General features: G+C 37.5%; 1 protein-coding gene and 1 long non-coding RNA gene across 5 annotated transcripts in view; one reads left to right on the forward strand and one right to left on the reverse strand.

Moving 5' to 3' along the window:
* The first annotated feature begins 1,556 nt into the window (after nucleotides 1–1,556).
* Nucleotides 1,557–27,399, forward strand: PSMA3 (proteasome 20S subunit alpha 3). The gene is made up of 11 exons (XM_046007777.1): nucleotides 1,557–1,704; nucleotides 6,126–6,208; nucleotides 13,465–13,588; nucleotides 16,221–16,322; nucleotides 16,404–16,477; nucleotides 18,680–18,752; nucleotides 19,582–19,647; nucleotides 22,680–22,726; nucleotides 25,369–25,436; nucleotides 26,738–26,802; nucleotides 27,244–27,399. The coding sequence occupies exons 1-11, from the start codon at nucleotides 1,684–1,686 to the stop codon at nucleotides 27,286–27,288; spliced, it is 768 nt and encodes a 255-aa protein (XP_045863733.1). The 5' UTR covers nucleotides 1,557–1,683; the 3' UTR covers nucleotides 27,289–27,399.
* LOC123943479 overlaps nucleotides 16,337–27,508 on the reverse strand; it is a 31,900-nt gene continuing 20,728 nt past the window's right edge. For 2 of the 4 annotated variants that reach the window (XR_006818646.1, XR_006818647.1), the window contains exon 5: nucleotides 16,337–16,471. This is a non-coding gene — a long non-coding RNA (uncharacterized LOC123943479). Of the gene's footprint in view, nucleotides 16,472–18,404; nucleotides 18,496–27,508 lie in introns of all 4 variants that reach the window. The other 2 variants (XR_006818648.1, XR_006818649.1) reach the window with 2 other exon arrangements.

Here is a 27,508-nt window from a genome sequence, read left to right on the forward strand (position 1 = left end):
AAATGGGAATCATCAGATACTAGTATCAGTGGGTGAAGGATTGAGGAGTAGCAGGATATGTACAAGGATAGTCTCAAAGTATTTCTTCATAAGATATATATTAATTACAAAGGGCAAAATAGAAACTTTATGGTGGATAAATCTTAAGCAAGTGATCAAAGTTAACATCATCAGTAATGGAACAAACTGGCATCATGTGCCTCCTAATATATGCTCTAATACGAATGCAAGGTTACTTTTGTGGCATTCCTGCCAAAAATGTATCACCTGAATCCTAGGATGAAAAAAATATCATACAAACCTAAACTGAGGAATATCCCATAAAATAAATGGCTTGTAGTCTTCAAAAATGTTAATGCCATGAAATCTTAAGAAATATTAAGCACCTATTTTCCAGCCTAAAGGCGACTACAGTCATGACAACTGAATGCAATGTTCGATGTTCGATTTTCTTTGGCTATGAAAGGAATTGAGAGAATTGCCAAAATCCAAATAAAGTGTGTAGATTAGAAAATAGTGTTGTTAATTTTCTAATTTTTATAATTGTATTTTGGATAAGTAAAATGTTCTTGTTTGGGGGGAAATATACAGTGAAGTATTTAAGAGTTAAAACAAAGTGCTGATGGCCTTCCATTTACAACCAGATTAAAATTCAAACCACCAGATCCATTCTCATGCCACCTCTCTGATTTCACCTCCTGTGAAACACTGTGAAAGTGTTTAAACACTGTGACAGGCCATACTGACCTGACAGTTCCTATAACACAAGCTTATATTCCTGTAACAATCAGTTTAAATATTAGCCAATCAGAAAGTCATTCCTTAAGTACCAGGCCTAAAGTTCAAACCTCCGTTGTCTCTTTCTTCTAACTACAAGATGCAAATATTTTGCCTATTTACATTTTTAAATCCATTTCCTCCCGTTGAATGTAAACTCCCTGAGGGATAGGGTTATGTTTCCTTCACCGTTTTATCAGCAGTGTTCAACACAGTACTTGGGACATACCAGAGCTCAAGAAATAATCAGTCTTATCCTTAATTCTACTAAATAGAGTTATATTCCTAGAAAAGGTACTAATCCTTCTGTAAAACTCCGACCTGAACTCACACGTGCACTTTAGAGGGAAACTTTCTTCCTTCTTATGAGAACAGGTGGGTGAAGGGGATGCCCTCATGATACTGGGTCGGAACCGGGACTCCAAGGGTGAAAGGAGACCTCTCCCGTATCACTTTCTCTGGTCTTTGTAGGAGTGAAAGAACATCTCTCTATTTTGCTTTAAGAAAGAATAAAGTAGAGAAAGAAAGGGATAATATAAAAAGTAAATAACTATTTCTAGGAAATAGAATGGAGCACCTCCTCGAACGCCTCGATGACAGTGAGTTGCTACACGACACACAAACTGACAGAACCTTAATAGGGTCTAAGAACCGCCGCTTCCTAGCCCTACGCCACCTGTTTTGCTTCTGCACACGCGCACCGCCCTCCACGCGCGATTCCTCCCCTACCTCTTTTCCCACAATCCTCTGTTCCTCGGGCGGACTTGAAGGAAAGAGCCACAGAGGAGAAGGCTATTGGTTGAAAGAGCAGCCAATGAGAGAACCTGTTACTAGTCTGTGGGCTGCGGTACTGGGGGAGCGCTTTAGGCCTTGAAGCCTTTGGGGTCTCTTGGCGATTTCAGCGGGATGAGTTCGATCGGGACTGGGGTGAGTTTGCTGTATTTTAGCGTACTAGCCTATGGATTAGCGTTGAGGGGAAATCGCACAGACCTATTGGGGTGCGCCGCTTCCGGGTGCGCTGGGTCTGCCCTCGGCCAAGTGGGCCGCTTCCAGTTGTCTTGTGACCGGCAGTCTTCCCTGCGCTAATTTGTAGGCCCTCGTTTGCGGTGACGGTATCCTGAAGCTTTTCAGCTCAGATGTAGCGGGCTTGGCGGCGCGGCAGTGAGATTTTGGAGTCTCTTTGGATCGCTGAGTCACTTTCTTTAGCCGCTTAGCGAAACTGAAAGTGGAAACTCGTGGAGCCTGTTGTAGCGAGTGATGGGTTTGGGCTATAGTGAGCTTCTTGAGAACCACTGAGGCAAGGCGGCTTGAGATTCCAAGGTCTGAGACAGAGCTTTCCATGGACCGTCTTTGCAGGTCCCAGGGTGCTGCTGACTCATTGGGCCTTCCCTGTCTTGCCTTCGAGTGTACTGACCGTCAGCTTAGTAGGTAGAGCTAATAGAAAAATTGTTTGAAAAGTGAAATCTGAAGAGTCCGTTACGTTTTGTTTTGTTTTTTTTTGTCCCAGCTTTTCCTGTACAAATTACTTAACATCACTTGGAGAGACCATACCGTAAACATTTAAATCATTAGCCAGGGACTTAAACCGCCTCTGTTAATAGACCCGAGGGTTTTGGACTTGGACTTGTTAGCCTACTCAGTTTACTACTTTCCTGTGTTAAACGTACATAAAAGGAATAAACAGTCTTTTGTTTATTCCTTTTATGTATTTTTCCATATAGAAAATCTAGTTTTGGGGGCGCCTGGGTAGCTCAGTGGGTTAAAGCCTCTGCCTTCGCTCAGGTCATGATCCCAGAATCGTGGGATCGAGCCCCGCATCAGGCTCTCTGCTCATTGGGGAGCCTGCTTCCTCCTCTCTCTCTGCCTGCCTCTCTGCCTACTTGTGATCTCTGTCTGTCAAATAAATAAATAAAACCTTTTTTTTTTTTTTAAAGAAAATTTAGTTTTTCTTTAGAAGTATTGGTTGTGTGCACTAGAGGCATTGAATAATGGGTTTCTAAATTCATCAGTTTCACTTTAAACAAGATTTTGATACTCAGCACTAAGAAGACCAAGATACTGGTTTTCCGAGTTTGATAACAGGCGATTTACGTTTTGAATGGTTTAATTCATCTGGGTATGAGATGCTAAGATTATGTCATAACATTTTTAAACTAGTAAATGCTCAGTTATGAATGTTGTAGCAAATTGATTTTGCAACTACGTTAATACTACCTTCAGGGGCGCCTGGGTGGCTCAAGCCCCACCTGGGGCTCACTGCTCAGCGGGGAGCCTGCTTCCCCCTCTCTCTGTCTCTGCCTGCCTCTCTGCCTACTTGTGGTCTCTGTCTGTCAAATAAGTAAATAAAATCTTAAAAAAAAAATACTACCTTCAGTTAATAGTGTTTCACCCTGAAAACCCTTTAAAAGTACTGGCTCAGTGGGTTAAAGCCTCCGCCTTTCGCTGGGGTCATGATCCCAGAGTCCTGGGATTGAGCCCCGCAATGGACTCTCTGCTCTGCAAGGAGCCTGCTTCCTCCTCTCTCTCTGCCTGCCTCTCTGCCTAGTTGTGATTTCTGTCAAATAAATAAAATACTAAAAAAAAAAGTACTGGATAAGTGTAAACATGTGAGGTATTTTGGTATTACAGTAGTAGAGTTAAGAATCTTCATTTAATAAATCAGGAAATTGAGACTCAGGAAGCACCACTGTTGAAGGCTTATCTTCGGTCTTCACTTCTCCCAAGAACTCCAGGTATGAAGACCTGTTCACTTGACATTTCTTTCCATTTGATTTTTTTTTTTTAAGATTTTAAAATTTATTTATTGAGAAAGAGAGCAAGCCCAAGAGCACAGGCAGAGGAAGAAGGAGAAGCAGACTCCCTGCTGGGCAGGGATCGCAACGTAGGGCTCTATCTCAGGACCCCAGAATCACAGCTTGAGGGGAAGGCAGAAACCTAAGGGATTGAGCCACCCAGATGCCCCACTACTTGGTTGTTTAATACACATTTCAAACTACATGTCCAGAGTAGAGCTCTGAGTTTCCCTCCCCTTGCTATTTTCCATCTCCTACAGTTTTCAGCTCAGTGAATGGTCCAGTTCTAATTGCTCAAGTGAAAAAGGTCTGTGATTCACGTTTAATTTCTTTATGTTACTCCTTGAGCCAATCCATTAGCAAGGTTTTTTGTTTTGTTGTGTTTTAAAACTCTCTTCTCAAAATATTGTCTTTATCTCTTACCACCTTTGGGATACTTGATTTCACTTCCATCCTTGTTCTCTCTACAGTTTGTTTTCTAGATGAAATTAAAAAAAAAAATTAGATCATATCACCCCCTTGACCCTCTTCCCCATCCAAGCTTAAACTCCAGTGAATTCCAGTTGCATTTTTTTTTTTTAAGATTTTATTATTTATTTGCGAGAGAGAGAGAGAGAGAATGAGGGGGAGACATCAGAGGGAGAAGCAGACCCCCCCAGCCCCCACTGAGCAAGGAGCCCTATACAGGACTCAATCCTGGGACTCCAGGATCATGACCTGGGCCTAAGGCAGTTGCTCAATCAGCTGAGCCACCCAGTCGCCCCCTTCCAGTTGCATTTAGAATAAGATTCGAACTTCTTACTTCAGCCTAGGAGACTCAAAATAGTTTAGTTTTTACATGCCTCTGTGATTTACTCTTCTCTTCACCACTTAGTGCTCAAGACACAATGGCCTATTTCTTTTCCCTCATTGTGCTAGGCTTATTTCTACCCTCCATATCCTAATTGGCTAGTTATTTGTTATTTAGGTCTGGCCACGCCTAAGTAATTTAACCTGACTGCTCTAGCAAGGCCTTCCTTGATCAGGTAGTCTGTACTAGGCTCTCAGACTGCCACTTCACTTCACCCTGTCTTATTTTCATCATAATCCTTTTTCTGGTTTACTGCTCTACTTCCAGCTTCTAGATTTGTGCCTGGTTTCATCTGAAAATGAAAGACTTCAAGAATGATTAGTCTTTATATTCCCTTACAGTGACTACATGTAATAGATGCTTATTAAAAGTTTGAATGCTATATTTTTTCTCTAGGGTTTGTTAGTGCTGCATCAGTGAATTAAAGATTTTATTATTGAGAGAGAGCGAGCTCACAAACTGGGGGAACAGCAGGAAGGGGCAGGCAGAGGGAGAAGCTGGCTCCCCACTGAGCAAGGAGCCTGATGTGGGACTGGGTTCCAGGACTCTGGGATAATGACCCAAGCCAAAGGCAGATGCTTATTTGACTGAGCCACCCAGCAGTCCCTTAAGCGTCTACCTCCTGGCTTGGGCTCAGGTCATGATTTCAGAGTCCTGAGATCGACTCCCTTGTTAGGCTGTGTATTGAGCGTGGAGGCTGCCTGAGAGTCTCTCTCCCCACCCTCCCATCCAAGTACTAACCAGGCCCGACCCTGCTTAGCTTCCGAGATCAGACGAGATCGGGCGCGTTCAGGGTGGTATGGCCGTAGACCTCTCTCCCCACCCTCATGGTTTCTCTTTCTCTCTAAAAAAACCCAGAAAACCGGGGTGCCTGGGTGGCTCAGTGGGTTAAAGCCTCTGCCTTTCACTCAGGTCATGATCCCAGGGTCCTGGGATCGAGCCCAGCATCGGGCTCTCTGCTTGGCAGGGAGCCTGCTTCCTCCTCTCTCTCTCTCTGCCTGCCTCTCTCCCTACTTGTGATCTCTATCTGTCAAATAAATAAATAAAATCTTAAAAAAAAAAACAAACCAGAAAACCAAAAAACGGAAACAAAAAACCCCCAAAACTGGGAATGCAGAGTGCACGGGGAATCCAGAGAACTCATTTTATTCACTTTATTGTGGTGGTCTGGAACCCAGCGTATCTCCATTTTGTACAAAAATGAACTTTGTGTTCTGTGTGAAAAAGATTTGACTTTACCTGGGGTTTGTATCTATTGGCTTTTCTTTTTAGATCTTATTTTTAAGTTATCTCTGCATGCAACACAACCCCATGATCAAGAGTTGCATGCTCGATTGACCAAACCAGCCAGGCACTTGTCTATTGCTTTTCAATAGCAGAAATCTAAAGTAGCTTTTCTCTTGGCTGCTCTTGTTGCTCTGACGTGCTTCCTTTTCTTCTTCAAAGCAAAATCTTTGAGATTTAACACACACACATTTCTTTCTTCTTTCCCCTGACTTCCTGTCTTTCTTTTGTAATCTCTACACCCCAGGTGGGGCTCAAACTCACAACCCTGAGACCAAGAGCTGAGTGCTCTACCAACTGAGCCAGCCAGGCACCTCTTAACATGCATTTCTGATGTGTAAGCCATTTAGAAAGAAAGGTAGTGAAGTTATTAACTGCCAGAGATACATAATTTAAGCTTATTGTTGCCTTTTTCCTCCTAGTATGACCTGTCAGCCTCTACATTCTCTCCTGATGGAAGAGTTTTTCAAGTTGAATATGCTATGAAAGCTGTGGAAAATAGTAGGTAAGAAACATTGTTTTATTTGGAATTTATCATGTTTTAACATAAATATCTCCTTTTGTATATTTTTGGTAATTAGGCTTTGTTATGTCACTTTGGCACACAAAATAATAGGAACCCTAAAATAATCTCAGTTTATTAGTCATTTCCAGATCTCTTTTTAGGTCAGATCTTTCCATGAACCTCAGTCCTATATTTCTGGTTGGTTCTGAGATTATCCACTTAGACATTCTACCGTGTTTCAAATGTAGTGTATAAAACCAAATTCATTATCATCTTTGCTATCCCATTTTCCTTTTTGAAATTCTTGATTTATAGCCTTATTTCCCTGGCCATTGAGTTTGTTACTTTGTTATTTTATCTTTTATTTTTTTGTGTTTTAAAAGTCCTATGCAGTTAGTCATGTTTGTCCCAGTAGGAATTTTTTTTTTCCTGTTCTGGGGCCACGCTCCAAAAGGTACAGGAACACTAAGAAATCTTCCATGTCTTTCTGTTGGACTCACTTCCTTCACTCTTTTTTTTTTTTTTTTTTTTTAATTTTATTTATTTGACAGAGAGAAAGAGCACAAGTAGACAGAAAGGCAGGCAGAGGGAGAGGGAGAAGCAGGCACTCCACTGAGCAGGGAGTCTGATGTGGGGCTCTATCCCAGGACCCCGGGATTATGATCTGAGCTGAAGGCAGTTGCCCAACCTACTGAGCCAATCAGGTCCCCCCCTCACTCTGTCTTTTTTTGCTTAGAGTAATGAGCCAAAATGATTCCTTGGTTACCCCTGTAACATTTTAGTTAAATTATTAGCTTGTCAACAAATTCTGTAAGTACTTAGTTGAAGAAATTTTGGGGTTATATTTACATGATCATTATATTTTGGAATCTTTGGGATGAACTAAAAGACTTTTTAAAAATAATACATTTCATAATATCTTATTCACATCTCTTTTTTTTTTTTTTTTTTTTAAAGATTTTTTATTTATTTATTTGACAGAGAGAGAGGTCACAAGTAGGCAGAGAGGCAGGCAGAGAGAGAGGAGGAAGCAGGCTCCCTGCAGAGCAGAGAGCCCGACGCGGGGCTCGATCCCAGGACCCTGAGATCATGACCTGAGCCGAAGGCAGCGGCTTAATCCACTGAGCCACCCAGGCGCCCCTCATTCACATCTCTTAAAGGATTTTTTTTTTTGAGGGGAGCCTAGTAAACAAATGGTGTTGGTGTTTGAGCCCAATTTTTTTCCTTATAATGAAAACTTTTGGAGTAGAGGTAGAGTAGGGAAATGTTTGCAGAATTTTAGAAAAGTCCACATTTAATACTCTCTGCTAGTACCAGTTTCTGCTTACACCTTTAATGTATGATTATGGAAGTTTCATGTAGCGGAGACTGTCACTTGTCTTTGCATGTGCTCACACATAGCAAGCCCTCAATAGTTAATGAAAAAATGTTCATTTTTTATGCCATCCTTTGGTTAAAAGAAGACATGGATTCCTAGTGGCTTACGAAATATTAAAAATTTGGGAAGAAATACATTTTAAGTCCTTTTATAGGATTTGTAATGAAGCTAGTTTATTTTGTGTTTAATGTTACTGTTTTAGAGATACTGGTACTTACAAGCTATTGGTGTCTGATACTATAATAGAAGTAAGGCTGAAATGTATTTGTTACTGTCATGTTGAAGTCTGATAGAGTTCAGAAGAAGAGTGTCAGAATCAAGAAAACAAGTTAACATATTTTCTTCCTGTTGCTAAGATAGGCCCTTAGACCAAGGAGCTACAGAAAGACTTTTTCTGTTTTTCTCTTCCTCTTTTGCAGTGTTGCATTTTCACTGGTTTATAAAGCGGGAAAAGGAAATCTTGATTGAAAAGAACTGGAGACACCATATATAATACAAAAAATTGAGACTAGTTTCTGAGGACCTGTGTATTTTAGGAATTTGTTTTCTGTAAAGTATTTCTAAATATGGTTTAAAATAGTTACAGTACAGCAAATTAACTAAAAGTTAAAACATTAAAAAATGAGTATTTTTTTCTGCATAAGGAAAAACCAGGGAAATTCCTCCTTTTTTTTTTTTTAAAGATTTTATTTCTTTATTTGACAGAGAGAGATCACAAGTAGGCAAAGAGGCAGGCAGAGAGAGAGGGAGAAGCAGGCTCCCCACTGAGCAGAGAGCCCGATTCAGGGCTTGATCCCAGGACCCTGAGATAATGACGTGAGGCAAAGGCAGAGGCTTAACCCACTGAGCCACCCAGGGGCCCCAGAAGTTCTTCTTTTTTTTTTTTTTTTTAAAGATTTTATTTATTTATTTGACAGAGAGAGAGATCACAAGTAGGCAGAGAGGCAGGCAGAGAGAGAGGAGGAAGCAGGCTCCCCGCGGAGCAGAGAGCCCAATGCGGGGCTCGATCCCAGGACCCTGAGATCATGACCTGAGCCGAAGGCAGCGGCTTAATCCACTGAGCCACCCAGGTGCCCCAGAAGTTCTTCTTTTAAAGGGGTTGATGTAACCCCTTTAATAAAATATTGTATATATATTTATATATCTACATTTTATATATATATATATTCTATATAATAGAATAGTATAATAGAATATTGAATGAGGATCAGAAAAATGTGGATTTTCCTTCTAGCTGCTGCTTAATGGAAATAATAGATAGGGTGCCTCTGTTTGGTCCTCCAAAAGTTATTTTTGTTTGTAAAATTGGGAGGTAGACCTTTACTCTGCCTTTACTTTACCATAAGAATGAAATATATGTAAAAACATTTGGACAATTTTTAAGCCCTGTTTAGGCACAGAATGTAGAAAATCATAAAATTAGATTGTATATTAATTTTCATAATAGTCTGACATATAAGTTAATAGTTAGAAAATGTTTAACCAAATAATTTAGGATTATAATCTGGCAGTGGGGAGCAGAGGGAGAGGGACAGGCAGATTCCCTGCTGAGTGTGGAGTCCGACACAGGGCTAGATCCAGGACCCTGAGATCATGACCTGAGCCGAAACCAAGGATGGGACACTCAACCACTGAGCCATCCTGGTGCCCTGGCTATCTTTTAAGCATAGGGAGGAACTACTAAAACAAATAATCAGTGACATATAAGTGAATACTTAAAAGTACTTTATTGAAGAATATATACCATGATCATAACTATTTTATCAAAGTATGCACCTAGAAGGTAATATACACAAGAAAAAAAGGGAAAGATTAAATTATAAACTATAATTTTCCCCGTTAGCTTCATCGAGGAGCCCAGGTACTAAAGGATTGTGCAGTGTAACAATGAGTGTTAGATTGTTTGGAATAAAAATTAAAATTTTGATCTCAGGGCCCCTTTTTACTTGGGAAAAATCCCAAAACACCAGAACCCAAAACATTGAGGACTTCAGAGAGGATTTATTTATTAGGCTTTAGTTCCATCAGTATCTACCATGATCAGGGAACTTTTATTTATGCATGTTATTGGATCTGTCAGTATTTATCACATTAGAAATTAAAACTGAGGAAACCGGGATGCCTGGGTGGGATAGTTGTTAAGCATCTGCCTTCGGCTGAGGCCATGATCCCAGGGTCCTGGGATTGAGTCATACATCAGGCTCCCTGCTCATTGGGGAGCCTGCTTCTCCCTCTGCCTGCTGCTCCCCCTGTTTGTGCTCTCTGACAAATAAATAAAATCTTTAAAAATAAAAACAAACAAAAAAACCAATAAAACTAAGAAAATAAAAAATACTTAATTCACTTAAAATAATTACAGTTGTAGAGGCGCCTGGGTGGCTCAGTCATTGGGCGTCTGCTTTCAGCTCAGGTCCCATGGTCCCAGGGTCCTGGGATTGAGCCTTGCATTGGGCTCCCTGCTCAGTGGGAAGCCTGCTTCTCCCTCTCCCCCTGCTTGTGTTCCCTCTCTCTCTGTCTCTGTCAAATAAAGGAATAAAAAAGTAAAATAAAAATAAGTAAAAATAGTAAAATAAAATAATCATAGTTGCATGTTAATGTAAGTAATAACAAACTATTTAATTTTTAAAATTAACATAATGTATTATTTGCTTCAGGGGTACAGGTCTTTGAATCAACAGTCTTACACAATTCACAGCACTCACCTTAGCACATACCCTCCCCAATGTCCATAACCCCAGCTCCACTATCCTTCCCCTCCCACTGCCCAGCGACCCTTGGTTTGTTTCCTGGGATTAAGAGTAAACTGTTCAATATTAGTAACATTTTAAATGAAAAGTAACTTTTCCACAGTATAAAACAAATGTAGGGAGAAGACTGGCATTGTTCTACATTTTTGTAAATCTCAATAGTTAATTGAAGCTTAATGTAAGACATTCTCATTATCAGCTTCAGTATGTTGTTACTTTCGTTGAAGCCTGTGAAGCAAATCAGGCTTTATACAGATAAATAGTTGGAAAAGTGAGGCATATTTTAATAGCCTTTTCAGATAATTATGGATGTTGTTTTTTGACACTGTACCAAAATTGGACAAATAATAATAGTTTTTTAAAGGTTAGTTGCAGCGTGGTGTCTGAAAACTTAATGATGAGCTTTTCGTAGTTTTACATTAAAATCTATTAGACTGTTTTGCACTTCAGATGTTTACCCGTGCATGTAAGTTGGTCATTTGGAAAATATTGGTTCAGTGTGCTATGACAGGTCGTCCAAATTTGATATTTTTCATCTACGTATTGGAATAGCCAGGAACGTCACACTTGTTAATATCACCACTGTTCTGATTATAAAAATTGTAAGTTTTGGGGTGCCTGGGTGGCTTAAGCCTCTGCCTTCAGCTTGGGTCGTGATCTCAGGGTCCTGGGACCAAGCTCTGTGTTGGGCTCTCTGCTGGGCGGGGGCCCACTTCCTCCTCTCTGTCTGCCTCTCTGCCTACTTGTGATCTCTCTCTGTGTGTTAAATAAATAAATCTTTAAAAAAATAAATAAAAATTGTAAGTTTTGGGAAATAGACAACCTCATGGTGATGAATATATTTCCTAAAATTCCAATTTATGCTTGAAAACTTGAGTCTTATCACAGGCAATAAAATACTGTCCATTTTCCCTCAAAATTGACAGGCTTATTTTGTTCATTCTAGGGGGAAAAAGTCTGCCTTATATATAATAATTGTAGTTTGTCTGACATTGATGGTAAAAACAGGTATTCTCTGAAAAAGTTCACAACAGTTTTTATTAGTACTTTTTCCTTTAGGCAACCATATTTTGATGTTTGAGTACCTTTCATTTTATTATGGTAATAATAAAAAGACCAGGTACTCAAGGGTTGCCTACTAAAATTATTGCTTTCTTTAAATAGTGGAATAGCTTTTAAAAATTACTGCTTTCTCAAGGACATTCTTTTTTTTTTTTTTTAAGATTTTATTTATTTCTCAGAGAAAGAAAGCACAAACGGGGAGCAGCGGGCAGAGGGAGGAGTAGACTCTTCGGAGAGCAGGAAGCCATAACAGGACTCAATTCCAGGACCCCAGGATCATGACCCGAGCCAAAGGCAGATGCTTAACTGAGCCATTCAGGCATGCCCTTCTTAACAAAATTTTTTTAACTGTGAGAGGTTTTTTCTTTTTTTTTTTTTTTAATGTGAGCGCATAGCCATGAAGAATACATTGATTAGTAGTTCACTACTACCATTTGTTTCATTGCCTTGACTTGTGTTAAAGTGCCAGCAGTTTTACTCACTAATGCTTCTCTGTTGTACCAACAGTGCAAATGTCCATATAGTGGAAAAAAAAAATGGTGTCTTGTATTCTTAAGAAAATAATTTTGAGGGGCACCTAGGTAGCTCAGTAGGTTAAACCTCTGCCTTTGGGCATGATCTCAGGGTCCTGGCATCGAGTTCCGCATCGGGCTCTCTTCTCGACAGGGAGCCTGCTTCCTCCTCTTTCTCTGCCTGCCTCTCTGCCTACTTGTGATCTCTTTCAAAAAAATAAATAAATTCTTAAAAAAATTTTTTTTTTTTGGGCACCTGGGTGGCTCAGTGGGTTAAGCCTCTGCCTTCAGCTCAGGTCATGATCTCAGGGTCCTGGGATCGAGCCCCATATCGGGCTGCCTGCTCAGTGGGGAGCCTGCTTCTTCCTCTCTCTCTGCCTGCCTCTCTGCCTACTTATGACCCCTCTCTCTGTGTCAAATAATAAAATTTAAAAAAAAAAAAAAAAAAAAAAAAAAATTTTTTTTTTACTTCCCATACCCCCTTGAAGTTTTTTTCAGGGATGCTCAGGGGGTTCATAGACCATATTTTGACAACTTGTAGTTTGGAAAAAGAATGTTTTAGATTTAAATAGTGAGAATGATGATGACTTGGAATAATTAGGAAAGGCTACCTGAGGCTGTAGAGTTTAAAGTCGAGTGAGTTTGCAGAAGTTTGTGGAGAATTATTTAAATATGCAGTGGTGAGGAGGAAGTGTATTTTAGAACCCAGGATAACCTCAATAAAGACAAAAAAGCAAAAATGAACATAAGGTGTTTGGGGAATGATAGTGAGGTTGAATTCAGTAGTATGTGGGATTTATAATGGGAAACTTAATAAGCGACAAATGTAATTTGTAGATTCTCAAGAATTTTGAAAGCTGGGCCAAGGAGTTTAAACTGAAAAGGGGAGCCATTAAAGATACCTAAAATGTGAGGGAAGGAGTGTCTGAAATTTTTTGTGGAATTTATGTGGCTCTGTTCATTTTTCTGGTTGTTTCTCGTCAGAATTCCCTTTTTATTAAAATGATTAGTAGAACAAAGTTAATGATGTATTTTATCTTGAAATGGTAGAATATAATTTCTTCACATTTCATTTAAGAGATTAAGATCCATTTTGTTTTAAGAAGTTGTTCAAAATGTGTATTATATTCTTTTATATACTTGTCATAAGCAGTAGTCGTTGCAGAGAAAGCAAATTAGCAAAAGAATTCTAAGCTTTCCACCTGGATTAGTTATGTTAACTTTTGTTTGTATATAACCTGTCTTTTCTATGCATTTAAAATGGACAAGAACTAAATCAGCATTTGTTATAATGTGTTTCCAGACACTCTGCCATTCTGTACATATTTTTATGTCATGATATGCTAGGTTTTTTTTGGGTCATCTGGTGTTCATTTATATAGACCTAATTTATTACACTGTAGGTTTTCCTCTTTCTAGTTTTCAAATGTATTTGCTTTAACGTATTAACATGTTCTAAAAAACTAAATGTTGCCCATTTATATGTTTTTTTAAACTTAATTTATAAAGTTTCTTTTATTTTCAGTTAAAAAATTGATTTTCTTCTACTTGTTCCAGTACAGCTATTGGAATCAGATGTAAAGATGGCGTTGTCTTTGGGGTAGAAAAATTAGTCCTTTCTAAACTTTATGAAGAAGGTTCCAACAAACGACTTTTTAATGTTGATCGGCATGTTGGAATGGTAGGTCACATTTAAAAAATGTTCCTTTTTGCCTTGTCCACTTTGTTGTGAAGTTACTGTTTGGATAAGAGAACCATTTATTACTTTACGCTGAGGCAGAAAGAGATGAGAGAGCAGCCACAGAAGTAATCTCAGAGTTACTGGCTTGTGAACAGTTCACTAAGAAAGGTAATGTTCTTATAACCTGACTGGAGACATATATGAGAAATCAAATTGCCTTAAGAAAAGGGAGGAGAGGAGAGAGGTGGGAAGTATGTGTAGAAAAGAGATCTTGGCAGTATAGGTAAGGGGTATGCTTGAGAGGCATAGAATCTTCAGCTTTTCATCTCTTCTGGGAATCACTGTCAAATTGAAGATGTTATCGGGTAGAGAATACCTGACTAAAAGGTGGAGCACCAAGAAAGGATGTTTAATGAAAGGAAGAGCGAACACATCCTTTTGAATAGCGTCATAGACATCACTATTTATTTTGTGCAGATGGAGTCTTGAGTGACTGCCTTGCATAATTGCAGGTGAATCCATAAATACATTACTGGTATATACTGAAGTCATTCTATGTAGATGTTAGACTTTGTTTAATCAGAACAATAAGCAAAACAAGTAATGGAGTGATTCTAACCCTGTTTAAGTGAGAAGGCAAGGAAGAAAACGTGTGTGCTAGAACCATTTCACATAAATTATCTTGTTTAAGTCTGACATCCCAGTGAAAGTAATATTAATCCCATTTTTACAGATAAGAAAACAAGACTCACAGCTGGTAAAGAAATAAAATGGGATCAGACTTGGGTCTGCATGGTCTGCATGTTATTTCAGAGTCCACTCTGCAGAGTGAGATGTTATAGGCCCCACTTATTCTGCTCTTATTTTTTGTATTTATAAATAAAATGTGTTACACATGAACACAAAAGGACCAATAAAATATAAGCAATAAACTATAAAGCTATAGGTAATTTTTTTTTTCTGAACATATATTCTCTCCAGAACAAATTTATTATTGCCAGTGAAACTGACATGGCTTTTCTTCTGTCATTTTGGACCTCTGTATTTATTTATTTTTAGAATTTTAGTTGATACACAATGTGAAACTGGTGTGCTTTGATGAAACTTGCCAGATTGTAACCCAGCTGCTAGGAGGGAACTAGTGAATTATGCATTCTTTCACTTAGTAAAAACAAACTTCAGGTAGGTGTATTTTGAAAAAAATCATGTATGCTTAAAGGTACTTTAGTGATGGGAAAACTTTGTCTTAGAAATTTAAAATTTGTTATATTTGTTATTTAAAGCCAGGAAACTGATGCCATTCCTTATAGCTGAATGGCAAAACATCACCTGTAGAAGAGGGTTGGAGATAATGAAGGGTTAATATTCTGTCTCCACAGTTGTCACAAGTGGTTTGAGGATTATTGGACTTCACAGTAAGCTTTCTCCAAAGCAATAGAAGATTCTTTAAATGGTGAAACTTACTGGCTGGGTAACTTTGGGGAAGTTATTCTAAACACAATTGCCTCACCTCAGAAGTAGGGTAAATAGGACCTACCTCCTAACAGTTGTTACAAGGTTAAAAATTACTAGAATGCCATAGCATTCACTATGTATTAGAAATTTTCATCACTACTACTACTAATAGCAGTAGAAAAAGTGCTGTCATTCTGGTATCACTTACTTTTAAATTCTGTAAATCTCCTAAGCTGGTGGTTTCTGGACTTTCTTGGTTCCCAGGACTAAGTGTTTCAGTAATGTTTTTTAATGGCTTTCCTGCACCAAAAGAAGGACCGAATGGTTCGGATTATGCATTTAGGTCTAAATAACTTGATGTTTATGTTCTAAAAACTTAGTAGCTGTAAGAGAAAAAATACACATACAATTAAAAATATTTTTATTTTTAAACAAACTTCCTAATATGCACCACACAACTTCCTAAATTTTGGAATCAGATTATGTGTGTCCCTCCCCTCCATTTCCTGCTCCACATGCATTTTTGTGTGGTACTTAACTTTTTTATCATACCAACCCAGGAGCACAACAATACAATGGCATTATAAGGAATACAGAATGATCTGATGTTGAAACTGAACTACTTCAACAACTGTATCCCCCAAATTCCAAATGTTTTGTAATTGAGTTCACTGTAGTGCCCAAGCATCTCTCAGCACATGGTTTAGTAACTGTAGTTGTAAGCTACTAGTCTTGGAAGATGTATGGTTTGTCATTGCAGTTTATAATAGTCAATAAGCTGAAAAAGATTTGAGGTTGTGCCTTTTAGACCAAAACTTAGTAATTTGAACATAGAACTGCTTTAAATAGAAATCAGTCCTGGTCTATTTTGGTTGTTGCCTATTTATAGTGAATTGGTAAACTGGGATACATGAAGGATTAATTATAGAAATATTCCTTGTAAATGTCATCATTCAGCAAACAATGAAATCACGCTTGGTAAATTTCTGAATTTTAATTCCATACTTTTATTTAGATCTCACCCAATCGGAATGCCAGAATGCCTTATAAAGAGCTTTAAGTCAAATTATTTTTAGTGGTGATGCTTGTTAAAATATTAAGCCTACAGTAATTACACACTTTCCTTGATTTTTGATAGGAATGTATTTATCTACTAATGGTACGTACTTTCTTTCAGGCAGTAGCGGGTTTGTTGGCAGATGCTCGTTCGTTAGCAGACATTGCAAGAGAAGAAGCCTCCAACTTTAGATCTAATTTTGGCTATAACATTCCATTAAAAGTAAGTTGATAATATGTTGATGAGCCTTTTGAACAGTAGTAGAAATTTGCTGATAAGCTCTTCTGTTTCTTCCCCTCATAGCATCTTGCAGACAGAGTGGCCATGTATGTACATGCGTATACACTGTACAGTGCTGTTCGACCTTTTGGCTGCAGGTATGAAATTTTGTGAGATTCAGTCAGATCTATACTGTTTTCCCCAGTATCTTAGCTTTTTAATACCCTTAGAAGTATGAGCTATGACCAAGAAGTATTAGGGCAATGATAAAATAAAACTCTGTACATCAAAACAAAAACTTTGAATAGTGAAAAAGACTCTACAGATTGGAAGTGATAATAAAACAGAGAACTCCTAGTAATAACTTTAATCTGATTATAATACATTTTCTGGAAGAAGGTGGTCAAAAGGTATAAAGGTTCAAATTAAGTGTTAGAGATGTAATGTACAGGATGATGACTATAGTTAACAATGCAGTGTGACTTACAGGAAGGTTGCTAAATACATTCTAAGAATTTTTGTCACAAAAGGAAAAGTTTTTTTCTCTTTTTATTTTATTTAATGAGAGGATGGATGTCACTAAACCTGTTGTTAGCATTTCACAATACATGTAAATCAGACCATCATGCTTTACGCAGTAAGTGATGCTTGTCGGTTATTTCTCAGTAAAACCAGAAAAAAATTCTCTGGTGTCAGACCCCAGCATTCTCAGGAAACAACAAATTGACTTTAAATATATTCTCTTTTGACATTAGAAGGTAGCCAACTAAAGGGAGATTTCAGTTTTCTCCTTAATTTCCATCGGCTACACTTACATTAAGCAGTTAGGTGCAAAGCTCTTAATTGATGAAGTGCTGGTATTTTTATTTTGGGGGAAAAGCTGAGATTCAATTGCATCAAGATTTGGAATACATGTAAATATTTAAATAGGGCTCAGAGACCTATCTTCACTCTAGATGTTCCTAAAAAGACATGTTTAGTTTGTAACATTAAAGAAATAAATAGTCCTGTTTGATCAAAGTAAAACATTTACTAGCATCTGATTGCTTGCCACTGTTAAAAGGCTATAGGAAGTTTATCAGCTATACTCCTGCCTTTCAGTTGTTTACAATCAGTCATATTTAAATTACTGAGGACGGATGTTAGAGAAAACCCAAGTTTTAGCCAGTAAGGTAGGCCTGCAGACATTTTTTATATTGTTGTTCTTAAGGTTTTCATTTTAAATTACATTGAAACACTTTGCTTTCAGACTTCATAGAATGCTTTTCAACTTCTTTTTAACCTTTGAATGCTCTGAATTCATCATTTCTCTAAGGGAGTAAGAATAGTGGAGAACTTTTTCAGTAAATATTGAATATATACTATGAGTTAGTCATAGATATTTGTGAGAGGACAGGACACTGAGAGGAGTATGTTTTCATTGATAGCTTTATAGGTGATAGCATATACACTGACTATAGTGGGCCCAGCACCAGTTAGGGAATGGCTGCTTCCTTGGAGAGATGGCAAGGAAAAGAATTGAGATGTAGGTGACATGGTAAGAGTATTTCATGAAAAGAGTATGAAACTACCTGGGCATTTCAGGTAATGCAGAGGTAGTCATGATTTGCTGGTGTGTAGGAGGGGTACTGAAGACGTAGGAAGGGGCAAGATCATACAGAAGTCTGTGTTCCATACCAAGGAAAACATTGAAGGGTTTTTAAATTACAACCAGTTATATATTCTGAAAGATAAGTTTTATGAAATGTGGAAGGAAATGATTGTAGGGCTGAGAACTGGACAGCTAGCTGGGTGTTATGGTAGTCTATACATGAACTGATACATAAGATGAAGCTGGTTTCTTTTCTTCGAGGGTAAACTAAATCACAATTTCAGAAAATCACTAATTTATGTGATTAACAGCCTAATTTTAATTTGTCGAGCATATAAAAATACATTAAATCAGTTTGGATTACTGTAGAAAAAGAACTGGGGGAATATTGGGGAATAGTCAAGAAAGAATGAGGGGTGTAATAAGAGTTCGAGGCAGATTAAATGTATCCCTGTTAGTTTTGTTATCTTGGCTTTTTCATGGAATGCCTTTACCTGTTGGGCCTTCTCATTGGTTTTCCATCTGTCATTACTCCTTTGTCTTCACTACTGTCTTCCCAGGAAAGTTTCATCAGCAAATTTAATACTAAAGAAAGCCATATAAATTTTGAACAGTTTCAAGTATGTACTAGTTTTTATTGAAATTACCTGATTAAAGTGTTTATTATGAGTTGTGTATTAGTTTATCTTAGAAGGTATTGTATGTTTGCTGAATTTTTAATATTTTTATGGTATTAAGGACCATGGTTTAAACTGTTACTTTCATGCAGTTTCATGTTAGGGTCTTACAGTGTGAATGATGGTGCACAGCTCTACATGATTGACCCATCAGGAGTTTCATATGTGAGTAATTTTAAATCATGAATTTCTATTTTTAGTTTAATGGTATCTCATTAGCATATAAACCATGTATTTGGATTACATAAAGTTTCTTTAAAATTAATTCAAGGAAAGTAGTAGTTTCTTGTTTATCATTAATAATAGCCTATAAATATGAGGCAGAGGAAAGATTTATTGTTTTCAGTGTGCTGTTTACAGAAACTGCATTTCAAGGTGTGGTATTTCCTTTATTGTGATAAATACTAACAATGTCCTAAAACTAAAACCTTCCTTTAAAAAAAAATGATTTAAAATGGGATTTCTTGCATCTTAGGTCTCTTCTGAGATATTTATGGTTTTTACTAATTACAAAAAAGACTATATTTTGTTATTATATGGAAGTATAAATGGGAATCCTTTCATTTAAAAAAACTTTTTCAGTATAATAAATGTTTTACAGTATTGAATTATCTCAATTTCTTTATGTCATAATGCTAAGTTTTTCCATTCCTAACCTCAAAAACATCTCTAGTTTATGAAGTAGAATATATAATGATGTTAACTTTTCTTGTATAGAACCTCTATTAAAAATAATCCACATTATTCTAGAATTTTTTTTTTAACCCCCTGGTGTTCATTAGATGTTTTGTATTTCTCTGTACTTACTTTTTAAAGTCATTCAGCATCCTTTTGTTAATCTTTAAATAGACTGTCATAGCCACTAATGATTTTAGGATAGCATATCAATTTAATTGAATAATATCTGTAATTTTTGGTGTGTAATGATTTTAGGATAGCATATCAATTTAATTGAATAATATCTGTAATTTTTGGTGTGTTTTTTTAAAAATAGGGTTATTGGGGTTGTGCCATTGGCAAAGCCAGGCAAGCTGCAAAGACAGAAATAGAAAAACTTCAGGTAATTTAATTCTTGAATTTTCCTGTAATATCATCCTCATGTAGTGAAATCTTATCACCACAGATGAAACCTTTTTAAGGATTCATAGAGTGTGGTTTGCTGTTCTGAGCAGAGTTTTCTGAATATTAGAAACTAAGAAATCTGGAGAATTTCTTTTATATATATATATGTATATATATATGATATGTGTGTGTGTGTGTGTGTGTACATATATATGATACCTGTAAGAGTTGTGTCATGGAGCCCTTTATAATTACGGCTACTGATAAACCTGTTAACCCAGAAAAGTTCATATGGAAATTTTCATATAATTTCACAATCCTTGGGGCACAAGGGTGGCTCAGTCAATTAAGCAGCTGACTCTTGATCTTGGCTCAGGTTTTTGATCTCATAATCATAAGTTCAAGCCCCAGACTGAACTCTACACTAGACATGGAGTCTACTTTTAAAAAATAATAATGAAATAATTAGGGCTTGAGGCCCATTCATGGAGGGAGCTCTGTGAGCCTTAGTGTGAGAACTCTGGTATTTCACTATTTCATTTCTTCTCTGGATCACAGCTTTTGTCTGTGCAGTCTATGTCATGGTGCTTCTCTTATCTTTGTTCCTGTCTCGGTAAGGCATAAAACCTGTTACAGCTACTCACTTTTTGTTCCCCCAAGAGCCATAATTTATTAGTGTAAAAAGTTTTGTTTTAATGTGCTGATTTTCTGTTCAGCCAAATTAATCAACTTAATGTTGAAACAGTATTTGCTCACTCTTATCAGAAACTTCCCTTAAAGGCATGCGTGTGTGTGTGTATGTGTGTACATACACTTGAAAATACAGTATTTAGAGCATCTATCCTTTCTTTCTGAGGTTAAATCCTAACAAAATACAGGAATAGTAACAAATCCTAGCTAAGAATGAAGAAACATCACTTTAATTGAGGAACATGTATGTATACTTAATGACAAAAACATGCTCTAAATCAGAGGTCAGCAAACTATGGCACACTGTCTTCTTTCTAAAGTTTTATTGGAACACAGTCAGTCAGTCCCTGGCTGCTTTCACACTACAAAAGTATTGTTTAATAGTTGGAACAGAGACTAAACACCATATGGACCATATGGCTCTGTATAGAAAGGAGTTTGCCAGCCTGCATTCTACGTCATTGCTCTGGCTTTTCTTCTGATGTTGCTTATGAAGAATGTTATGTTATGAAATAAAAATTTCATGAGCATATATAAAAATATAATTGTCATTTAAAATACGCTTTTTCAGGGTGCTGGGGTGGCTCAGTCAGTGAAGCGTTCAACTCTTGGGTTTGGCTTAGGTCATGATCTCATGGGTAGTGAGAACAAGCCCCGAGTTGGGCTCCATATTCAGTCTGCCTGGAGATTATCTTAGTTTTTGCTCTTTCCCCACACTCCTGTGCTTGTTCTCAAAAAAACTAAATCTAAAGAAAAAATAGGCTTTTTCAAAAAGTTTGCTTAAATTTGCCTTTATTATAAGATTAATTCACTCATCATACAACTTAACTATAAAGGGAAAAATATGAAGAGATATTGGGGAAGCCATGCCTATAAGGGGAAAATTATGAAGGTACTTTTTACTTCACCCCCAAATTAACATGAAAAAATGTAAACGTCAGAAAATAACACAACTACCTCCATGTACATTGAAGTTATTTTCCAGTTTTTTTTTCTTTTTGTTTTTTTTTTTTAAAGATTTTATTTATTTATTTGACAGACAGAGATCACAAGTAGGCAGAGAGGCAGGCAGAGAGAGAGGGAGGAGGCAGGCTCCCTGCTGAGCAGAGAGCCCGATGCTGGGTTCAGTCCCAGGACTCTCGGATCATGACCTGAGCCGAAGGCAGAGGCTTAACCCACTGAGCCACCCAGGCGCCTCTTGTTTTTGTTTTTAATTTTATTTTTTCAGTGTTCCAAGATTGTTTATGCACCACATCCAGTGCTCCATGCAATACGTGCCCTCCTTGATACCCACCACCAGGCCCTTCCACCTCCCACCCTCTTTTCCAGTTTTATCCATTTGTTTTTTTCTTGAACTATTTGAAACAGTTACAGTGACACTATATCCCTAAATTCCTCAGTGTTCATCTCTGTAGAGTATCATTATCACACCTAAGATATCAGATATTTAGTCCACAAACTGCCTCAGTATTCTCAAGTGTCATTTTGTAACTTTTTCAAACCATGATATAATTAAGACTAACACTTTGAATTTCAATTATATATCTTCTAAGTCTTACCTTTAAAAAAGGAGGGTGGTGCTTAGGTACCTCAGAAGGCAGTAGCGTCTGCCTTCAGCTCAGGTCATGATCCCAGGGTGCTAGATTGAGGGAGTTCTGCATCAGGCTCTCTGTCCAGCAGGGAGTCTGCTTCTCCCTCTGCCCTTCCCCACCCCGACTCCTGCTCTCCCTTCCCCTCTCTCTCTCTCTCAAAAATAAGTAAGTCTTAACCGTCTCCCAGTACCAGTTTGTTTTTTCAGGGAAAGGAAGATCTCAAGCAGGCTCTGAATGCAGAGCCTGAGTCGGGGCTCGATTTCACCAACTTGAGATCACCGCTTGAGCTGAAACCAGATTTGGACCTGAGCCACCAGTACTAATTTTTTGAAACCCATGCCAATTGTTTTTGTAGTTAGTCCCACATACTAGGTTTGTGTATTTCCTGACAAGACTGGTATTCTTTTTTTTAAGATTTTATTTACTTATTTGCCAGACAAGAGATCACAAGTAGGCAGAGAGGGGTAGGGGGGAAGCAGGCTCCCTGCTGAGCAGAGTCCAATGTGGGGCTTAATCCCAGGACCCTGGGATCATGACTGGAGCTAAAGGCAGAGGCTTTAACCTGCCGAGCCATGCAGGTGCCCCAAGACTGGTATTCTTAAATACAGTGTTACGGTTTTTGATTTTATGTCTGAGACCCTATGTCAAAAGTATGGGTTATTGACAGTTGTGAAAAGAATCTGAAAATAGTTAATGTAAGTGGAAAGTTCTTCTTTTGACTCATGACACAATATTTTATTTTCCATAGATGAAAGAAATGACCTGCCGTGATGTTGTTAAAGAAGTTGCAAAAATGTAAGTTGGAATTTTAATTATCATTGACAAAAATATTTCATTTAACCTTATATATTAATTCTAAAGGCCTGTTTTGTTTTGAAATAATGTCATGCCAAATTTTTAGAAGGTGAGTTTAACGTTCTAAAAAATCTCAGTAAGGAGAATACTCGTATTTCAAATGCTAGTGAATGGGATGTGAAAAAATAGCTTTTGACAAAACCATGTAGGTAAAAGAATTCAAGAGTAGGAGGATACAGTGTGGACCTCTAGGAGCTTTATTCGCTAGCTCCTACTCTCTCAAATCTCAGAAGTCCCAGTAATAGGAATTTGGTTTACAAACTTTATTTTAGGTTGACAGTTAGTTATTTCTACACATGAAGCTGACTCCTTTATACAGTCAGTTTTTTTGGGGGGGCAAGTACGTTAATCATAAAGGCTTTTCTAAGAAGATGAGAGGAGTATTTCAGTACATTTAAGAACAGCTTTAAGAAAGCCTGAAGTGGTTCATGTTCCTTACAGGTACTTAGTGTAGAATGCTTGTGTGACTACAGTAAGTATCAACTAAGTCCATAAACCTGAGTACAATGCTTCAGAATTCATGATTCTTCCAGATCAAAGAATGTAGGCATGGGGTATTTAAAAAAAAATCCAGTAAAATGCTAGTTTTGCAGCCAGCTTTTCAGATTTAAAAATAATAAACATACTGTTCCACATTAGAACTACATCAACATGGTCTAGTCAGTAGTTTGTGCAAATGTCTCAGGTTTTACAATTAATACATGCAAGAAAAATAAAGTCCTACAGGCTCTATTACATATTTAAATGGTATTCTTTTTTTTATTTTTTAAGATTATTTATTTGACAGAGTGAGAGAGCACAAGTAGGCAGAGAGGCAGGCAGAGAGAGAGGGGGAAGCAGGCTCCCCGCTGAGCAGAGAGCCCAATGCAGGGCTCTATCCCAGGACCCTGGGATCATGACCTGAGCTGAAGGCAGAGGCTTAACCCACTGAGCCACCCAGGTGTACTTAAGTGGTATTCTTAATCTCTTCTAAAACTGATAGTTGCAATAACATGCTTAAGTGTTTTATGATTTTGTCACCATTCTTGCTGCTATTATTATCTCCTCCCTACCCCCATTTGACCAAGAGACAGCTCTCCTCTTTCCAGTTGTGAAGCAGCAGAACCCATTCTATGATCGTCACTTAATAACACGAGGAGCTCTGGGAATTACCTTACAGTAGAACCACTTGGAAGATGAATCCTCACTGAGTTGTACAGCAGCTTATTAGTATTATTTTTTATTGAGAGGGACAGAACAGAGGTAGAAGGACAGAGAGAAACCTATGCAAGGCTCCACACCCAGTGCAGAGCCCAATTTGCTCAATCTCACAACCCTGTATTCATGACCTGAGTGGAAAACAAGTTGGATGCTCAACTGAGAGCTACCCAGGTACCCCTGTACAGCAGTTTAAATGTGATAAACTCCATTTCCTTCACTGAGGAGTGCTTCTGGAAATCAGCCCTTTAGCATACCCTTCTATGTTTAGGTGTAACAGTAGACACTAATTAGTTCTATTTAGGAAAACCTTTCCCTTATCATTTAATAAAATGGAGCACTGTGTATCTTTTACTTAGTCTAGAAAATTAAGATGCTTTCTTGTTCTATAGCAAGGCTTTAAAAATATCCTCCAAAGTAAAGAGTGTGAAGATGTTAGGAAAGGTAAAATAAGAAAGCTTTGCTCTGATACTTTGAATGTTGTGACAGTGCCTTTTTTTTTTTAAGGGATTTTATTTATTTATCTAACAGAGAGAGATCAGGGCAGAGAGGCAAGCAGAGGGCGAAGCAGGCTCCCTGCTGAACAGAGAGCCCAATGTGGCGCTCCATCCCAGGATCCTAAGATCATGACCTGAGCTGAAGGCAGAGGCTTTAACCTACTGAGCCACCCAGACGCCCCCAGTGCCTCTTTTTTTTTTTTTTTTTTTTAAATTACAGTTTGGCATGTATTATAATTTGAAGGCCAGGTTAAGGGGCATATAGTTCTTACAAAATGGATAAGGGGTTTAAAAAGACACCTGCTAAGAAGCTTCAGATTGAAGAGACCTATAATAATTGCAAGCTAATAATTTGTTTTAAAAGTCATTTACTGAAAGGAATAAACAAATATCCTGAAAAGGTAGAGTTGTAATAATGGCCTTTTCCCATTTGAATCTGTGTTCCTTTTGAGGTATCTTTTTGAGTCATGTGTCTACAACACAACAGTATCAAACAACTTGGGTTGTAAACACTCCTTTGTAGTAATTTTATATCCATCCCTGTGTATTTTCTTAAGGACTTTTAGAAGCAGAGCAAGAGTGAGAGCAGGGGAAGGGTTGGGGGTAGAGGGAAGACTCTTAAGCAAGTCCTGGTGCTGAGTATGGAGCCCATCTATCCTATGACCCTGAGGATTATGACCTGAGCCAGAATCAGGAGTCTGATGCTGAACTGACAGAGCCACTCAGCCTATATTCTCTTTTCTAGGAATGTTCCTAAATACAAACCGTAATGTGTCTAGTCTATAATTTTATAAATATTTTTGTTAGGGATGGGTGCTCTAATTTGTGCTGACTGGGTACATGTTTGTAGTGACCAAGTAAATGTTAATTTTCCCTTTTGTGTTCTAGAATTTACATAGTACATGATGAAGTTAAGGATAAAGCTTTTGAACTAGAGCTCAGCTGGGTTGGTGAAAGTAAGTTATTTTTGTACATTTATTTGCTCTGAGTCATCTGTACCAAACCTAATTTAAAATTGGGGGGCTTTTTTCCTTTTTAAATCTTAAAAATAATTTGTTAATGACATATATATACAGAAAAGTACACAGATGAATTGATGAATTATCATAACATGGATATACTCATGTAACCACTGTTCCCTCTCTGGTCAAAAATTAGACCAGTTCCCTTAGGTCTCTTTGAATTTATAGTTCTCTACCTTGTCCCCAAAGGTAACCACTACTTTGAATTCTAACTCATAGTTTTGCCTATTCAATTTTATGTAAGTGAATTATACAGTGTATATGTTACATAGTATATATATTCTTTTATCTCTGACTTACTTCAGCGTTGTTTGTGTACATCGTGTGTGGTATACAGTATTTGTTCATTTGCTTTGCTTTATAGTGTTCTGTTGTCAAAATATCACACAATTTATTCATTTCTTCTGATGCTGGTTAGTTGGGCTCTTTCATTTTTAACTATAGTGTAGCTGTGGATGTCTTGTGTAATAATTTTGGTACACACGTGTAGCATTTCTTTGGAAATATACCTAAGAGTCGAATTGCTGAGTCATGAAACATGCATAAGTTCAAGTGCAGTGGGTAGTACCAAACTATGTTTTACCACTCAGTGCCTTTCTAATATAAAGCAGTCCAGAACAAATTTACAAGGTAGTTATTTTTGAAAGGGAAGTTCTGCTTAACTGACTAATGTACTCTTTTGAAGCATCCATTTACTGAGAATCACCATTTTTTTTTCTTACAATATTAACCATGGAAGGGGTTTCAAAATTAATCAAATTAATTACTTTAAAAATTAATCATGCTGCACATTAATAAATGCTCAGAACTTATCATAGCATCAGGATAAATCACTGCATAATTTACTTGTTTTCATAAGAGCTAAATTTGGACAGATTTAATCTTACGTGGAGAAAACACAAAAAAGACTTCTGAGCTTGTGGTATTACAGTACAATTTTTTTTTTTTTAAAGATTTTATTTATTTATTTGACAGAGAGAGACACAGCGAGAGAGGGAACACAAGCAAGGGGAGAGGGAGAAGCAGGCCTCCCGCCAAGGGGAGAGCCCAATGCAGGGCTTGATCCCAGGATCACGACCCGAGCTGAAGGCAGACACTTAACGACTGAGGCACCCAGGCGCCAACAATTTTTAACACTAGATGGATTATACCTATGGATTAGGTAGATAATTGTGTTGGAAATCACAGTGTAGTCATCATTTCTAATTCATTTAAATATATGGCTTAATTTGCAGTAACCAAAGGAAGACATGAAATTGTTCCAAAAGATATAAAGGAAGAGGCAGAGAAATACGCTAAGGTAAGCTACAGCATGTGACAATTCTAGCTAAAGGTATGAAAGTAAGTGTTGAATAATAAAGGAACTTGGTTGATTTCTATTAAATAACAGGTAAGAGTTGAACTGAACAAAGGTTAGAAATTTTCTGGGTTATCTTCAGTGGGGGATAGGGTTGCCCTTGTTCCAAAAATGTTGTATGTGAAAATGGTAAGGATTTTTCAGGACATTTAATGCTTTCATATTGTTTGTTCTGTCAAGAATATTTCACGTTGTGTGTTCTATCAAGAATATACTCAGTTGATTATTAGAATAAGATACACTTAATTACCCTTTTCTTTCCTTGGGTAGGTTATCTTAAGTCATTGTTCATCTTCAGTTATAAAGAATTTTCAGTGACAAGTGCTTAATAGATTCAGGTTGTAACAATATTAAAAATTGATTTTAAACACTTTCTCTTAACAGGAATCATTGAAGGAAGAAGATGAATCAGATGATGATAATATGTAACATTTACTTCAGCACCTATTTTAAATTTCTAATACAGCCCCATGTAATAACTCTTTGGCCCTGTGGATTATCTACCAATTTTCATTAAATTTTTGTCTTGTAACAATTGAACTTGGTGGGAATATATGAGTACATATTTATTTACTTGGTATTAAAATGAAGGTTTATGCTTACTGAAAAATTCCTTAAGATACTGTAAAAGGCAGCTTTAGAATCATTA

Source organism: Meles meles, chromosome 6 (genome assembly GCF_922984935.1).
Source record: "Meles meles chromosome 6, mMelMel3.1 paternal haplotype, whole genome shotgun sequence".
Lineage (NCBI taxonomy): Eukaryota > Metazoa > Chordata > Mammalia > Carnivora > Mustelidae > Meles > Meles meles.

Excerpts from the sequence above, each read along its gene's own strand:
- PSMA3 (XM_046007777.1), top strand. The coding sequence starts at position 1,684 with ATGAGTTCGATCGGGACTGGG. Across the intron at positions 6,209-13,464 it reads AAAGCTGTGGAAAATAGTAG|TACAGCTATTGGAATCAGAT; the intron begins GTAAGAAACATT and ends TACTTGTTCCAG. Across the intron at positions 13,589-16,220 it reads TTGATCGGCATGTTGGAATG|GCAGTAGCGGGTTTGTTGGC; the intron begins GTAGGTCACATT and ends ACTTTCTTTCAG.